At 42.9% G+C, this 17,574-nt stretch overlaps 1 protein-coding gene across 2 annotated transcripts in view; it reads left to right on the plus strand.

The window, feature by feature from the left end:
• The window catches only part of UBE2F (ubiquitin conjugating enzyme E2 F (putative)), a 131,111-nt gene that overhangs the window by 8,705 nt on the left and 104,832 nt on the right, over positions 1-17,574 (plus strand). Inside the window, exon 3 of one of the 2 annotated variants that reach the window (XM_054044032.1) lies at positions 16,551-16,580. The exons of the other annotated variant lie outside the window; for it this stretch is intronic. Within the exon in view, the coding sequence (XP_053900007.1) occupies positions 16,551-16,580 (30 nt within the window). The remainder of the gene's footprint in view (positions 1-16,550; positions 16,581-17,574) is intronic. 2 annotated transcript variants of the gene reach the window in all.

Below are 17,574 nucleotides of genomic sequence, written 5' to 3' on the forward strand. Positions count from 1 at the left end.
GTTTGGTCAAAGAAGTGGAACTGGATATCATTAACATACTAATCACACTTCAGCCTAAAAAATATCTAGCCATCAACCAGCTGTCACAAATAACCCAGATGCCATTTTGGCCATCTGATGTAGATTGGGACATAGCTGGCCAGGGGCATGGCCCCTAACCTGATTTTTAAAGGTTTTAAACACTGTCTACACTAAGTGCAAACAACATTTTAAAGAGCACTTAATTAAAACATTCTAGATAGTGTGGCTTTCAAATGATCACCTTTTTTTCTAGTCTAGATGAGATCTTAATGAGTTTGAAGACAGCATATGAAGGAGGTGGTAACCTTAACATCTAATAACTTAAATATCACCACTAACTGATTATTTTAGCAGAATTATTCTTATCAGCTAGGTATTACCATAATCAGTTGTTCTTGGATGCACTGGTGGATATAGGAGGTTAAGATGGCCTCTCTAACTTAAGTTTTAAAAGGTTCTGCTAAAAATGAGGGGGCTTCTCACCCATCCTTTTGGTCACTATCTGTAGGCTTGCCTTTGACCAATCCCCTGTGCAACGGTTAATATTATTATTAATGCTAATACTAGTCATTGATAAGGCTACGATTATGTCACGGAAGTCAGGGAATCCGTGATTTCCATTGACCTCTGTGACATTTTCTGCCATGGGATTGGAGCTCTCAGCCAGCCCTGCCCACGCAGCTCCCAGCACCTGCCCTGGTGGGGGGACCCTGCAGCTGACCAGCCGCAGCAGGCAGGGGAACCCCAAGCTCCCACGCACCGCAGCGGTGGGGGACCCGGGAGCCCCAGTACCAGTGGGTGCTCAACCCGCCTACCCCTTTTGCCAGGGATATTTTTAGTGAAAGTCAGAGACAGGTCACAGTCAGAGACAGGCTTCCGTGAATTTTTGTTTATTGCCCGTGACCTGTCCATGACTTTTACTAAAAATATCCATGATGAAAAGCCTTAGTCATGGACTAGGAGGATCCTTTTGTGCTAGGGATTGTACAAACACAGAACAAAAAGATGGCCCCTATCCTGAAGATCTTACAGGGGGAAATAATTCTATGGGAGTTAGGGATATTGTTTTCCAGCTGTGTTACCCTCTGGCCACTGGTGGTTGCTGTCATGGCTGATAAGCAGTAATTGATGGTGGCTTCTCCCCTGCTAATTGCTTCTGCAATTGGTGTAGCACAATTAAGAGCTCCATAATGATTGCCATATCTGGGAGCCAAACAGGAGGTTTGGGGAGAGGAACAGATCAGAACTTGGAGAGATCTGCTGCCTAAAATCCCTGAGAGAGACTGTTCTTTGGGGCTTTCACTGAGGAGCAGAAACGAAGCCCAGGATTAGAAGAATTAGGTGTCTGAGAGTAGAGGAGAACGGGGAGTAGTAGTTCAAGCTGTCCGCTCTGGAAGAGAAGCTATGAGGGGAAAAATGGAGACCAAATAGAAACTAACATAAATTGAAAGAGAAATGCAGAGATGAGGCAGATGTACACAGTGGGGATAAAGAGTGATGGAGGGAGCAGGCTGTGGTAAATGAAACAGAGGGCAGAAATAATTGTCCTAAAAGATGCTCTGCATTTTTGTCCCCCCTCTCCCCCCCGCCTCCCCACTGAGGAATGCTGAATGTAACATTCTTGCCATAGCAACTTGTCTTAGGCCGTGTCTATGCTACAAAGTTTTGCTGACTCAAGTTATGTCGGCATACAGCCACCGCGGTTACTATATCACTTGTGCACATGCTTACTTGGCTCCTTGTGTCGGTGCAGCATGTACTCACCAGGAGTGCTCATGTTGATGCACAAAGCATCAACATAGATAGGATAGATACCTGAGTGTGCAGCACTGTCTTTTGGGTAGTTTTGGCAATGCATGGTGGGGCAGAAATGAGTCGTGCAGGGGTGCGTGGGAGCAAGGGGTGAATTTCCCATAATGCAGTGTTCTATCCCATCATTTTCCGGCCTATTTTCAATTTCCCATGAACCCAGGCATGACTTGTCACTGTCTGCCTCTCTGACAGAAACATGGAAACTGCACAGCTGTCTTGTGTTTCGAGCACAGCATGCATGATCCTACGGCATTTGCAGAGCCTCAAGAAGAATCATAGGGAACATGACAATTTTTTGGCGGTCAGTTGGTGGTGAGACAGAGAGAAAACCAATTCAGGGTTGTTGGTGGGATTCATGGAGCAGCTGCAAATGGTGGAACACCACTTCTGGGCCCAAGAAACAAACACTGACTGGCGGGATCGTATCGTAATGCAGGTTTGGGATGACGCGCAGTGGCTGCAGAACTTTCAGATGCACAAGGCCACATTCCTAGATCTGTGTCCTGAACTTGCCCAAGGAATCGACCTCAAGGACACCAAAATGAGAGCTGCACTAACAGTGGAGAAGGGAGTGGTGATCACACTGTGGAAACTTGCAATCCAGACTGCTATCAGTCAGTAGGAGATCATTTGGGGGGGGGGGAAATCCACTACATGGGACATTGTCATGCATGTGCGCAGGGCCATTAATTGTCTCCTGCTATTCAGGACTGTGATTCTGGGAATGAACAGGACATAATTGATGGCTTTCGAGCTATGGGTTTCCTGAATTATGGTGAAGCAATAGACAGCGCTTACATCCTCATTTTGGCCCAGAGCCCTTGCCACAGAATACATCAACAGAAAAGGTTACTTTTCCATGGTTATGCAGGCGCTGGTGGATCACCTGGGATTCTTCACAGACATCATGTTGGCTTGTCAGAGAAAGTGCATGACACTCACATCTTTAAGAACATAGGACTGTTCAGAAAGCTACAAGTGGGGAACCATCTTTCCCACAGATGGATTATTACCATTGGTGATGTTGAAATGCCAGGAGTGATCCTGGGGGACCAGCCTACCCCTTTCTTCCCTGTCTCATGAAGCTGTGCACTGGCCGTCTCAACAGCAGCCAGGAAAGATTCAACTACAGGCTCAGCATGTGCAGAATGACAGTCGAATGTAAGGGCACTGACGTTGTTTACTCACCAGATTGGATCTCCATGTGAAAACAGTCCCAAAGGTTATAGCTGCCGATTGTGTCCTGCATAATATTTGGGAAGCAAAGGGGGAAAACTTGCTGCAGGGGTGGCGGGCAGAGGCATAGCCGCTGTCTGCTGAGTTTGAACAGCCAGATACAAGGGCTATCAGATGAGCTCAGCAAACAGCTATGTGGTTCAAGTAGGCTTTGAAAGAGTAATTTAACAGCGAGCCAAATTATGTGCTGTGGTGTATTGTACTCAACCTGGGACAGCAGTTTGGGGGTCTGTTACAAATTGTGTGGTGCTTGCTGCACATCTGTGTTTATATCAATGACCATGCACATGTTAATGTTGGGGGGCTGGGGTTGGGGTTGCTGTACGTTTATGACAACGATAGTGTTTGGCAGTGATCCAGGGTGAAGTGAGTGTACTACTTGGGAGCTGGGTCCCCCATGATCCCTATTGGCATTTAATATGTAGTGAGAGCACTACTTTCACTGCCAGCAGTAGTCATACATCATGTTTTATAAACTAATAAAGACGAATAACTTTAAAAACACAAGCGTCTTATTCACTACAAAAACTGATTCAAAAAATAATCTGACGAATTTAAAAGTAAATACATTTTAACTTAAAAAAATGTAGGAACCTTAATTAATAAACCAGAGGAAGGAACACGGATGTCCATTGTAGCTGTGCATACATCAACTGTTGCTGTCACTGTAGGTAAAGCTGCTGTTGCCCTTGCTTTTCCCTGGTGTTGAGTGGTAGGGGTAGGCAGGCTGGCCCTGAAGTCATGAGGAATGCTGAGCGGGTGTCAGCAGATTGGTTCGGAGCAGGAATCAGGCCGAGTAATCGGAGTCCGGATGTCAGAGAAACGGGTTGAGACAGAGTCAGAGTCAGAGTCGAAGTCAGGAGTCAGAGCCGAGGGCTGGAACTGGATTACCTGGAGTGAGGAGAGGCAGGAGCAAGGTTGGAACAGGATGGGAACAAAGCTGGATGCAGGGCAGAATCTGGGCTGGAGCAGTGGAGGAGCAAAGCAGGAGTGGGGCTTGGAGAATCATAAGAACATAAGAATGGCCATCCTGGGTCAGACCAAATGTCCATCCCGCCCAGTATCCTGTCTACTGATCGTGACCAATGCCAGGTGTCCCAGAGGGAATGAAACTAACAGGTAATGATCAAGTGATCTCTCTCCTGCCATCAGTCTCCACCCTCTGACAAACAGAGGCTAGGGACACCATTCCTTACCCATCCTGGCTAATAGCCATCAATGGACTTAACCTCCATGAATTTATCTAGTTCTCTTTTAAACCCTGTTATAGTCCTAGCCTTCAAAACCTCCTCAGGCAAGGAGTTCCACAGGTTGACTGTGCGCTGTGTGAAGAACAAAGTCAAGCAAAGGGAGGCAGAATGTCCATTGGCATGTGCATTGAGCAGCCAGCGAGCTACTGCTGCTAGGTTTAAGAATTGGCCTGCTGGCCTCCTCAGCCAGTTAGGCAGGGCAGTCCATGAGGCAGCCTAGCTGGTTTGTTAGGGCATCAGAAGTACCGAGCAGGTGCAGCTGAGGGCCTTACTCATGACAGAAGGGATGTAGGGAGGCACTATATTTTAGTTCTTCACAGAATGCAGTGAGAGTCAAGCCAAGGATTGTTGAACTTTGAGCTTTGCAAGAGTCTGCAACACCTGAGTTTGGTGTCGGAGAAGCCCCATTATGCTTTGGTGCATCTTCCTCTCCCTTACCTGTGCCTTTCTCCTGTCCACTCTTTCTGTCTCTATACAACCTGCAATATTCACCCTCCAGGTCCTCTGTTTAAGGTGTGATGCAGCTCTGGCTTGCAGGGTCTTGCAGAACACATCCTCCCGGATCCTCTGTTTTCTTGTCACCTGGGTCAATCATTTTGCTGGTATGGAGGGAGTCCCCCCTCAAGGCTACAATGGCCGCAGCTACAGATAAGACACACCAAGGTTCCATTGTCAGGATAGTAGGAACAAAAAGTGAAATTTAAGATTCAGAACCCTCCCCCTCTCCCCCTACTCTTGCTCCCCTAATTAAACAAGGCCGTGTTCTCGACACTTCTGCTTTGGAGTTCCTGATTCCCAGTGCCACACTCAGCTCAAGCCATGGTGAGAATGATCCACCACGGGTTAGGGAAACAAGAAGGAAATTGCTTGGTTGCATGAAACTGAGTATAGAACAATGGCACTGAATATCGGCACCATTTTCCACCGGAGGTGGTGTTAGCTGATACCTCGCCCCTGAGAGTAACAATGGCAGAGAGAACGTAGCTACTGCTGGCATCCTGAAGCCGCTCGACCTCGTATGCTTCTAGCCTGTGTACTGCAATGGTGCCTGCTGAAGTTATCGCCTCCTGGTGTGGGAAAGTGTCCTACCGCGGAGGAAGAAATAAGTCTGCCATCCCTAGAAACCTTTGGGAGAGGATTGCAATGTACCTCTATGGAAGTTTCATTCAGAGCTCTGAGAATTCAAGGAAGAGACGTGTGCACATAAACTGTTCCACATGGCCTGTCCTGCCTAACTCTATAGGTGAATGAAAAGCTGATAGCAACTCTGTTGTACCGTTACCTCTTCTAGTACGAGAAAATTAATGAAAAGTCAAAAGCTGCATCCTGCTAATTTGGGGGTGCCGTTCTTGTCGAAAATTTATCTACACACTTACCCAAGAGTCCTTCCCCTACATTGGACTCATCCGGCAGGACTGGTAAAACAAGTCAAAAACAGGTCCTGTCCTTCATACTCCTCATCTGCCATTACCACCACCTTATTGTTCTCGGCAGGCATCCTATGACTCTGGTTCCTTGGAGGTATCCACAGTGGTGTGCGGGGTGGTGATAGGGTCTTCGCTATCCAACTTGTTTTAAAAGCGGCAGGTCTGCGGTTGGGCACCAGATTGTTGGCCTCTCTGGCCTTCTACTATGACTGTGGTAGTTCTTTTGCTTTTACATGGCACTGCTGCTGTTCCCTGTCATACCCCTTCTCTTGCATCACCCAAGCAATCTGCTCATAGATGTCTGCATTTCTGTGGCTGGTTCAGACCTGTGTCTGCACAGCTTCTTCTCTCCACAGGCCCAGGAGATCCAGTATCTCCTGTCTGCTCCAGGCAGGAGCGCATCTGGAGTATGATCAGCTGGGCAGATGTGCACAATACTGGAGAGCAGATAGAGGTGTGCTCACCAAGCTGGACAACCCAAAAAAAAAAAATAAATTTAAACTTATGGGGTTTTTAAATGTGGGGAGGTGTGGGGGTTCCAGTCTCCATGACCTTGTCAGTGGAACTCACAATTGTGACCAGCTTGGACAGTGTCGGGCATTGTGGGACAGCTGCTTGGAGGACTGTTGACGTAAGTAATGCAATGTCTACACTCAAGGTGTGTTGACCTCCGTACATTGACCATGGTGTTGTGCCGCAAAGGGAGGTGGTGTTACTATGTCGTTGAAATGGGTCATTTATATCGGTGGGAGACAGATTTAAGTGTAGACACGTACATAACTAGGTCGATGTAAAGCAGCTTATGTCAACCTAACTTTGTAGTGTAGACCAGGCCACATACTCTTCCCCTTCTACTTAGCCACCTGTGTGCTGTTCTCCGCATCTGTTCCTTGCAACTGACAAACTGTGAGCACAGGCTAGTTCTCAGAGACTGGAAACATGGCATTTATAACTTTTCCTGTTCAGGTTTTTGAAAGCCATCAACTTCAGCTGAAAGAGAGAATTCACTTTTTGGAATTACCATATTTTCATTTTTTGAAGACCAGCTTTTGCATGAGTCATGACTGCTGATAGTGCCTGATTGTTCAAGATGGTCAGTGCTTCCCAGGACTGGGCCAAAGACAGATTGTTCTTGAATGATTTAAAGAGGCCAGGGGATTGCAAGAATACTGTGAGAATTAAATTTTATAATAAAGTTTAAATTTATTTAAGAATAACATGCCAGAGGGTCAGTGATAAAAGTATAATGTGTATGCTTATGGGATCATAAAGACACTTTATTCAGCTGCATTTTTTGAAGTATATCAAAATCTTACTTTTCATCACATGTGCTCTCATATATTTCATTCTGTTGAAGAGAGATTTGCAGCTTGAAATCTAGTCAAATATTTAAAAAGCAGAACTAATAGTTCTAGGTACTGTGCTTGCCCCATAGGCATCCTGATGAGAGAGAGAGAGAGACTGACTGTTCTGTTACTTTGTGAAAGACTCCCAAAACTGGAAGTAAAAGAGAAAGTGCAGGTAAATGCACTATATGAATAAACTGGGAAAAACAGAGAAATTAGTTTTTAATCTAATCTTTTAGTTACAGTAATCCTAGTTGTTACTCATAACAATAGTAAGCAAGAAGATCAAAGGATGTGATTGAAAGAGAGAAAAATACTTTACATTTCCATAGCATTGTCCATCTAAGGATTGGAAAAAAGTTCAATTATGAATTCATATATCTTCTGTTATGTTCATAACAAGCCTATTTCTGAAATGGTCACATAAGGCATTGCATGCTGAAAAGGGAATGTTTTTATGGATTCATAGCATCATTTTACAGTGAAATGGTGCTTATTTGTGAAGAAGGACAAGCTTCAGGGTAAATTAAAGATCAACACTTAATGATGGAAAACTAAAATGGAATTACATGAAAGTATGTGACAAATACAGTAAAGCCTACATAAATTAGTTATGGTAAGAGGAATTGGAAGAAATCCAAAGGAAAGTATTGTCAAGACTTTCTAGTGTTTAACTTACAAAGGAGAGATCTGCTCTGATTAGGGTAGCCAAATGTCCCGATTTTATAGGGATGGTCCTGATTTTTGGGTCTTTTTCTTATATAGGCTCCTATTACCCCTCACCCCCTGTCCCAATTTTTCACATTTGCTGTCTGGTCACCCTAGCTCTGATACATTACCCAATTTTAATTTTAGTCCTTATTTGTATCTAATTTTCATGTGTGCATCTCTGTGGCACAAGTAAAGTGACTTGTGCAAGGTTGCATATTGGGTTTTTTTCCTGGATTAGAGAGAGAGAAATTTCTGGCTTCTATTCCTTTGCACTGTTAGCCCGCATGGCTTATTTCACTTAGTGCTGCTAGTTTTCTGATAATTTGATAGGCTACTGTTATATTGCATATAGAATATGTGTGTGATTTGACAACGTTCTCTTTAAGGTAAGCATTTGGAAGAGGAAGGAATAAAGTATACATCTTTTAATTAAAAATGGATAGTATTGGACAAAATCTTTTTCAGACTTTACAAGTTCTCTTCATTTGTAATACCAACCCACAATTTAATTATACAGCTTGGGGGAGCAAAACATCCATCTGCCTTGAATAATAGAGTTGAGACAGTATTTAGTAAGAAGAATGAAAATGGAAATGTCAGTGTCAGTGTTCTGTTACTTGGAACTGGGATATGGACAGTGGAGTTGTTTTGTCATAAATGTCAAGATACATATCTTGAACTCAGACAGGATCAAAAGATGTACAAAACAAAATGCACTTTCCCTATACGGCAGGGGTGGGCAAACTTTTTGGCCTGAGGGCCACATCAGGGTTCTGAAATTGTATGGAGGGCTGGGTAAGGAAGGCTGTGCCTCCTCAAACAGCCAGGGCCCCTGCCCCCATCTTCCCCCTCCCACTTCCCACCCCCTGAGTCCCCCCCTCAGAACCTCCGATCCATCCAACCCTCCCTGCTCCTTGTCCCCTGACTGCTCCGACCCCTATCCAAACCCCCGCCCCCAGGACTCCCATGCCTATTCAACCCCCCGTCCTCTGACCCCCCCCAGAACCTCCGCCCCATCCAGTCGTCCCCTGACTGCCCCCGGGACCCCTGCCCCTAATCCAACACCCACTCTTCCCCCCCGTCCCCTTACCATGCCACTCAGAGCAGCCTGTCTGGGCACCACCCAGAGCGCAGGTGGCATGGCAAGCTGAGGCTGCAGGGGAGGGGGGACAGCAGGGGAGGGGCTGGGCGCTAGCCTCCCTGGCCAGGAGCTCAAGGGCCAGGCAGGACGGTCCCGCGGGCGGGATGTGGCCTGCAGGCCGTAGTTTGCCCACCTCTGCTATACGGTCTAGTAAAGAGGGATGGAGGGGAATCTCATCATAGATAATTTTGACTGAATGTAGTAATTTTGCGGGCTCCATTCTGAGCTTCATGCTCATGCATATGTCATATCAAGATTATGCTTTGTGTTCATATCATTACCACTGGGGAATTTTTACAGTGGGGAAGGAAGAATTTACTGGTTAAAAACCCTGCTTTTATGATTGAATTTATTCATGTTTAACTTGATTTTTTTCTTATTGCTGTAAATTGTTTAAAGAAGATTAATCAATTTGGAATTGACTCTGAAGAAGAGTTAATGGTAGATTCAGTTTCCACAACTGCCACTCAGTTATTGTTCCCCTCGACTCCATTCCAACCAATTTTTGTGGTTTTAGAATCATGTTCCAATTTTTGAAATGTTTTCCACTTCCCTCTTGTGTGAAAGACCTACGCAAACAGGAAAACATTGTACTATGCATGGAAAACAGTGAAATGGACTATAAGCAGAAGTAAACAAATTGAGAAATGGAGAGAGATTCTCTTCAGTGTTTGTCACGTGCCAGGTCTTGGAGAGAGCCCTTAAATTTAATGTCACACAACTTACTTTTCCTTAAAGAGTTGTTGTCTGATCAGTTTAGGTTCAGTACCAAAAATGTATGTAAAAGCCTAAAGTCAATAGAAATATTTTTGTGAAATCTAAAGAAGAAAATTATATATTTTAAGTTAAGATTTAAACATCTGTTCTGCATTGTGGGAAGCTCATATATAACAGTAGTTGATGCTTGTAACAGTACAGATATATTTTCAGATTTTTAAAAAGGGGTTGAATTATAGTAATAGCTGCTTCTAATTGTGTGAGGCATTGTATTTTGAAGAGTACACTCCCCACAAATGAAATTGGTTTGAATGGTCAGCTAGTTGCGATGTATATATGTAGAACATCAGTAGAGTAGTAAAACATCAACAGAGTTCTAGTGGTATTTTTAAGGTTTTATTCTTGTATTATACTTATAGCAAAGAAAGAGATTTAATAAAATGGGGGTTTGAACAGGAAGTTTGTTACATGCGGAGATAGTGTATGGCATTTAGCCTAACTAAATCATCAACTTCAGATGTGTACTGCATATAGTAACATGTCCCATCTGATAAGTTTGACAAACACTTCAGTATTTAGCCTTAAAGCAGATTAATTTTTAAATTAATTTATCTCTTAGCTGTACATTACTAATGTAAATATCAAGTTGGAATGGTTTCTTAAAGTAGAGGTCAGTGTGATACATAGAGTTTGTGTACCCAGGGCACCGTAAATGTCTTCCTTGCTGCCGTTAGATTTTACGGTTGCAGGTTTAGCAATCTACTTATGTCTTCCCTTTTGTCATTCCTATAATTACTATACTAACTTGATCAGTGATTCTCAAACTTTTGTATTGGTGACCCCTTTCACAGAGCAAACCTGAGTGCAACCACCCCTATGAATTATAAACACTTTTTTATATTTAAAATATTATAAATAGGGCCCTAACAAATTCTTGGTCCTTGGTCCATTTTGGCCAATGTCACAGTCATAGGATTTAAAAAATCGTAAATTTCATGATTTCAGCTATTTAAAACTGAAATTTCATAGAGTTGTAATTGTAGAGGTCCTGACCCAAAAAGGAGTTGGGGGGAGGGGTTGCAAGGCTATTGTAGGCGGAGTTGCAGTACTGCTACCCTTACTTCTGCGCTGCTGCTGGCGGTGGTGCTGCCTTCAGAGCTGGGCAGCTGGAGAGTGGTAGCTGCTGGCTGGGAGCCCAGCTCTGAAGTGAAGTGAAGGGCCAAGGCACATTGTGTTTTTGTGACTTTAAGATCAGAAATAAACAACCTCCTGCAGCAGCTAATAAAACCATGCTCCAAGGGATCTTGAAAAGCATGTCTTGTCCTCTGTTCCCGCTAAGCTGTGCAGTCGGGCAGCTGCTCAGGAGAGATTCAAGTACTGCGCAATTGATTAGCAGAGCATGCACATCCAGCAGCATGTGCCCAGCTCCCCCTGCTTCCCAGCCCCAACCATTCAATCCCCAGTGTCTGGCCAAGAACCCATCGCCCTGGTGCCTTTACATTTGATCCCCCCAGCGCCCTGGGGGATGAGGGCAGGGGAGGAGTTACCAGCCCCCGGGGACACTCGCTCTGCAGGGAACAGCTCCAGGTAAGTGGCGGAGCCCATCTCAGGGGCTGGGGACAGGTGTGTAGAGTGAAGGTGGAGCCTGGCCCGTTGCTTTGCAGCCACATTGCTTTTGCAACTGCTCCTGCGACCCTCCTGCTGGCTGTGCAGAGCAGGGGTAGGTGGTGCACTAATGTCAGGATGTCCCTTTTCCCCTGCCACTGTACCCCATCTCTGCAGAGCAGGGGAGAGGGGACAGTCTGGCTCAGGACTTGGAGCTGCTGAGATCTGAAGGACTCCAGCCTCCAGGCAGGGAGTGAGTGAGTGCCTTTCTTAAAGAGACAGTGTACGGTCTCTGAGACTTCCCCAGCAGCCAGCTCTCTCTCTCTCTGTCCGTCTGTTTGTCTTTCTCTCCGCCTCCCCAGTTCCCATGTCCCCATCTCCGCAGAGCAGGGGAGCTTTCAGTGAGTGCCTTAAAGAGACAGTGCACGGCATGTCTCAGACACTTCCCCAGCAGCCAACACACACACACACACACACACTCTCTCTCTCTCTCTCTCTCTCACACTCACTCACTCACTTCCCAACACATATTTGTATTGTTGTTGTTACTTCTTGGTACTTCCTGCAATGCACATATAGTCTCTGTAATTTTATTCTTTCAAAGTGGGTTATTTTAATATTTTGACTTGTCTGTGCATTTCATAATTTTTATTTCTCTTACACTTAAATTTAATTCTTTGAGTAGTGAGTTCTAAAATGCCTAACCTGTCCTGGCTGGAGTAATTATCCCTATGGTAACTTTTTAAAAATATATATTATATCTAGGTTTTTTGTTTCTACTGGCGTGCACATACTTTGGTGCACATAACAAAATTTATTCCGCAAATGGATGGAAAAAATTAGAGGGAACACTGTAATCTTGTCCCACCTTATAGTACATACCTTTGAGAAATGCAGTTGCCATCGGGATTCTCCTGTTCCTTCTTTCCTGTAAACTCAGTCTCTGGCTCTTTCCACAAAGTAATTCTTAGTAAATAGCTATGGTCTCATTGATACCCATAAAATCAGGATTATGATTACAGAATAATCAAATCATCCAAATGTAATCACCTGCTGCTACATTTGACTTTTGTAAGACTGCATTTGCACTGTATTATGCTCAGAAATGTAATTATCTGCCTACTAAAGTGTAATGTATACATCCCTGTGCCTTTCCTGTGAAGGCTTAAAGAAAAATAAAAGCCCTCTCACACCGCAGGGAGACACACTTTTGCTTGTGGGAGGTTTACTCATTCGTAAACCCATAATGAATGCCTGAACATAACTAAAGAGACAAGGTGGGTGAGATGCTATCTTTTATTGGGCCAACTTCTGTTGGTGCAAGAGACAAGCTTTTGAGCCACACAGAGCTCTTCTTCAGGTCTTTGACCTGAAGTAGAAGACCCAAAGAGCTCTGTGTGGCTTGAAAGCTTGTCTCTCACCAACAGCTGTTGGTCCAGTAAAAAGATAGTATCTCACCCACCTTGTCTTTCTAATATCCTGGAACCAACAGAGCTACAGCAACACTGCTATGAACTTAACTAAGAATTTTGTCTACAGAAGAACCCCTAGTAATGTTTTAGGATTGCATCAGTTCACAATTTAAATGGTGTAGTTTAAGGATCTGTTTTCATTATACTGTGAAAACATGTTAATCTAATCCAGTTCTCAGTATCTATTGAAGGCAAAAGAGTTGCAAGGATGCATTAGTCCAGTGACTGATGAATATTGAACTCACAAAGCTCTACTCTGAGAATAATTTCTGTCATGAAATGACAGAAAATATTTTACAGAAAACAGGGAGGGTGAAAAGCCCAATTTTAATATTTATTGTAGTACAGGCCACATGTGCTGGAAATAGCCCTTAAATATCTAAAAACTTACTTGTCCTTAGAGTTACTATCAGATCAATTTAGGTTCTAAACTAAAAAGTTTCTAAAAGTTTAAAGTCAATAGAAATATTTTTGTGAAATCTAGAAATGAAAATTGTATATTTGGGTTTGGATTTAAACATCTTTCCTGCATTGTTGGCAGACAAATATGTAACTATTGTGCTAGATAGTGAGTGAGTCAGAAAATGAAACTGCAGTAATTAGTCTGTTTTATTACCTTTCCTGGATGAAATGAAAAAGCATTACTTTATTTTTTAAAAATATATATTTTTAATATTTAAAAGATTTGCTGAAAAACCAGAAATCTTGTGGGAAGGAGTAAATATAAATAAAATTGAAAATGAGGAACTGCTGAGACTTTGGCATTTACAGAGTAGGTGGGATGGAAGGGTGAAAAAATTGCTATACTTTTTTTCCATCTGACTAACAGAGATTGCTGCACCAAATACAGTCATTGGCTGTCTGTCTCTTCCTGGGGTGTTCTTCATTCCGCCTACTGCTGGCTTCCACCGGCAAGGCAGTAGACAACATGGCAGCAGCTTTGGGGGAGAAATGGTTTGATGAAGATGACAAGGGACATCTGTGTTGGGTGAGGGGAGCGCATAGGGGCCGCAACAAACAAAGCAAAGAGAAGGTGCAAAAGGAAGAAGGAACTGGAAGAGGGAAACTTAGGAAGAAGAAACTCCGAAAGGATCCCTGTATTCACACGCTAGACTGTTGTAGTAATCTTTGTACAAACTGTGCCTTGTGAGGTATTGTTTGAAAACTAATAACTTGCTAGTCAATAATATCATGGTGAAATGTACAGTATGTAGCAACATTATATTAAAGTTATGAATGCCCCCTGTGTGATAATGATAGCATATGTTCAAACCCTGACTAGGCAAAGTTGTTAAACAAGTCTATCTTAAATAAAGGAATATGTGTTGACCTCATTTTACAATTAAATAGTAAACAAGGTCCTTGAGAAAGCAAGAGGGGGAAGTGGCAGGAGGCAAGGCAAATCTGCATTTCAGCATACACAGGGGAAAAGAGAGAACATGGGGGCGCCTTCACTGTTGGACTCCGTCGCCGCCTTTTCTGTTTGAATAAATTTTTCTTTGGGGGTAATCCTCAGAAGAAGCCACTGTAAAGGATGACTGGACTATAAAAGTGAGGGGCAAAAACACCCCAAGGCATCTCTCCTCTCTCTCCCCCACATAAGACGACAAAGGAACCAGTCCTTTGACTCTGGGGGAGATCCTGACCTGGGAATTTGGTCAGCCCTATTGCTGGAACATGTGGTAAGGATTTTACCTCAAACCAAGTCCCACTTGTTAAATTTTAGATCCTAAAAAGTTTTATCTTTATTTCTCTTGTAACCATTTCTGAGTTTAATACCTTATGCTTGTACTCACTCAAAGCCTCTCTCTTTGTAGTTAAATAAACGTGTTTTGCTTTTAGTCTAAAGTAATCCACTAATCCTTAAACTGAACTGTTTGGTAACGCCAGTTAAAGCAGCAAACTGTTGAGTATTGACATATTAGGTCCAACGGACCTCTAATATCTGAACAGCCCAGGAGAGGGCTAGACAGTGCAGGACACACCTTTTTGGGAAAATTCGGGACTAGGAGTTTGTTGGGGTCACTCTGCAAGTTAAGTAACCAAGGCTGGTGGAAGCCAGAATATGACTGGTGTGTTGCTGACAGGCTGCAGCTCTACATAGGCACTCAGGGTGTAACCTGCATACTGTTAGACTAGATGGGAGCAGCTGTGGTTGGGAGGTACAACAGCAAAGCATTGTGAGGCACCCGAGATTGCAGGACAGGTGGTGATTACACTCTAGAATGTGACAAGGGGATAAACATAGGAAGTTGTTGAGGGAGGAGGTTTAACTGGCTGGTTTCAGTCACACCTGATGCAGTATCAGGCTACTAGGCTTCCTCCAAGAATACAAGTTAGAGAGGATCTAGGCAGGCTTGGCCGTTTCCTGGGGAAAAAATAGTTTGGGGTGGACACTAGTAAGTATAGGCTTAAACCCAGGTTAAACTGGGAAAAAGAATTGCACCAGTGTCCAACAAGTTCAGCAAGCACAGAACAAATCTTTTCAAACTTTGGATGCATCCGTTCAAAAGTCAGGAATAGGCTCGGTCTATCCGCTACATCAAAGTTGGTCTTCTGCTGCAGAATGCTGCATGGTCACATGGACCTGGACTGGTATTCTGCAATTCTGCATGCCTCTGATTGCTTAATGTGTCAAGCCTACAACTCTGCATTATTGTCATTTTCAATTAATCGTATATGTTTTCAACTTTTGTTTATAATACTGAAAACTGAACTGAGTCATGAGGTATAACTTCCTTGAGGAAAATACCAAACCAGAATGTATACAGACATTGTGTATTATAATTACCGTATATATATATGTTACGCCCACTGCAGTTTTAGTTTTTATTTGTACAACCCTAAATTAAACTCTGAATCTACTGTCTTATGTAACCACAACTTAAATATGTAATTAAAACTAAGCGTAATGTGGTGTGCCTTAATAAAACAGAGTTTTTAAAATAGAAAATGTCTTAAACTTGGAGTAACTATTTTTTCCCGGGGCGGTAAAAACCATGATTTTACCTGCTAGTAGAATATACCATGCCATTCCTGGATCCAGGGGAGGGTGGGCCTTAATATGGAAGCTTTCAAAATGTCAAATAAGTATCTAACACTTAGAGTGTTTATCCAGTCTCTGAATATTTGGGATTTTCCCATCACTGATGTGACATATTTTTATTTTGTGGACAGGTGAGGTTTGCTGCGCATATGTTTTTGTAGCTATGCATTTTTGTGCAGAGCATTGTATACTGTTGCAGTACACCGAGGAGATAATTTAGGTCTGAGAGCAATGTTGATCTGGTAGGTTAAGAGCTCTTTAAAAATGGCCTAAAAACTATCATTTAACTGCAAGCCAATAGAATGACATGAAAGATTTTTGCTGCCAGTAATGTTTTACCTCAACTGTTAGGCTTAAACACAATAAGATATGTTTACTTTTTGGTAATAACTTAAAACTCCCCCATTAGTAGGTCCTATGAACCCTGAATCTGGAGCTCTATGCTCCCAAAGACATTCTTCCCCAGACGTACCCGGTCTTAAAAAGATCTGATCTCACAGCCCTTTTCCTAAGCATCTGTCCAAGGGGTATGAGGAGAAGTTGAACTCGGTGATTAACATATTAAAAGAATTTCCAGAAGAAGTGTGGTTTAAGGAGGGATTTGAAGAGGAGATGTCTTGAATACAGTAAATAATGTCTTTAAAGCAGTAAAAATGTTGCAATTCTTTGTGTTTAAAAGTTTGAGCACATCTGTCCATTCAGACCTTTTTATTTTCACATGCAACATGAAACCAGCATTAACAGTAATCTTTCTTTTTTTTAACAGAGGTTGCAGAACTTGAAGTTAATTTACCTTGTAAGTATGGCGTTCGATATTATGCATTTTAAGAAAAGAATAAAGATCATGGAGACTGCTTGCTTGTTTTCTGATTGATAATTCTGAGCACTGTGACATCCTTGTTAAGCATTCACTGGGTTGGCAATGTATATATCTCTTCTAGGGGTTAAGTTATCACACAGCAATTATTAGCCTCCCTTGGAAACAGTAGTAACTGTTTTTAATTTATACTACTCTAGATTTGGGGAAATAAAATTCCCTTCTCCAATAATATTCCAGGGATTAAAGGTTTTCTGTTATCTGAATGGGGATACTTGCAGGTACCTCCTCCCTTCTCTCCCTATAATTTCCAAGATAAGAGAGATACTGAATTAAAGGATAAAGGAGAGTAAACAGTTAACTGTTTCTGTAAAACAGATTAAATAGTTGTAGTTCTTCCTCACTTTCAGGCTGCTGTCACCTGATTGACACAATCACTAGATTAGAATATTAGGGACACTACTTAAAAATCCTGAGAGGTGAGCATTTGTGTTCTTACAGGAGCAAGGAATGATAGGTGCTACTGTGAAAACTAGTTCCTGTAGAGCAGATAGCCATGTAATAAAGGTGGAAAAACTACTCTTGCTGAGTTTTGGTTGGGATTTTAAATGCATAGAATCTTGGAAATTCAAAGTTGCTGTTCTCACAGCAGTCATAATTTGGACCCCTTGAGTATCTCTATTATTCTGTGTTAGCATAAGAGGGAAGGGCTTGTGTCTTGGAGTGAAACAAAAAGCTGTTTTAGCACAGGATGAGGCAAGTTTCTAAAGCCTTGTATTTATTGCGTAGAATGGGTTCTGGCAGTGGGTACACTGAACCATTGCTGGGCACTATTGTCCTTGTCTGTGCTTGCAAGGAAAACAGTGTTCAACACCATTTCCGAAACCGTAGTCAAAAGCAGAGCGCTGAACTCTGTTTCCAGTTATATCGGCAGATAAACTGTAGTGTAGACAAAGCTAGTGTGACATTTTTC

This window comes from Malaclemys terrapin, chromosome 11 (genome assembly GCF_027887155.1).
Source record: "Malaclemys terrapin pileata isolate rMalTer1 chromosome 11, rMalTer1.hap1, whole genome shotgun sequence".
Lineage (NCBI taxonomy): Eukaryota > Metazoa > Chordata > Testudines > Emydidae > Malaclemys > Malaclemys terrapin.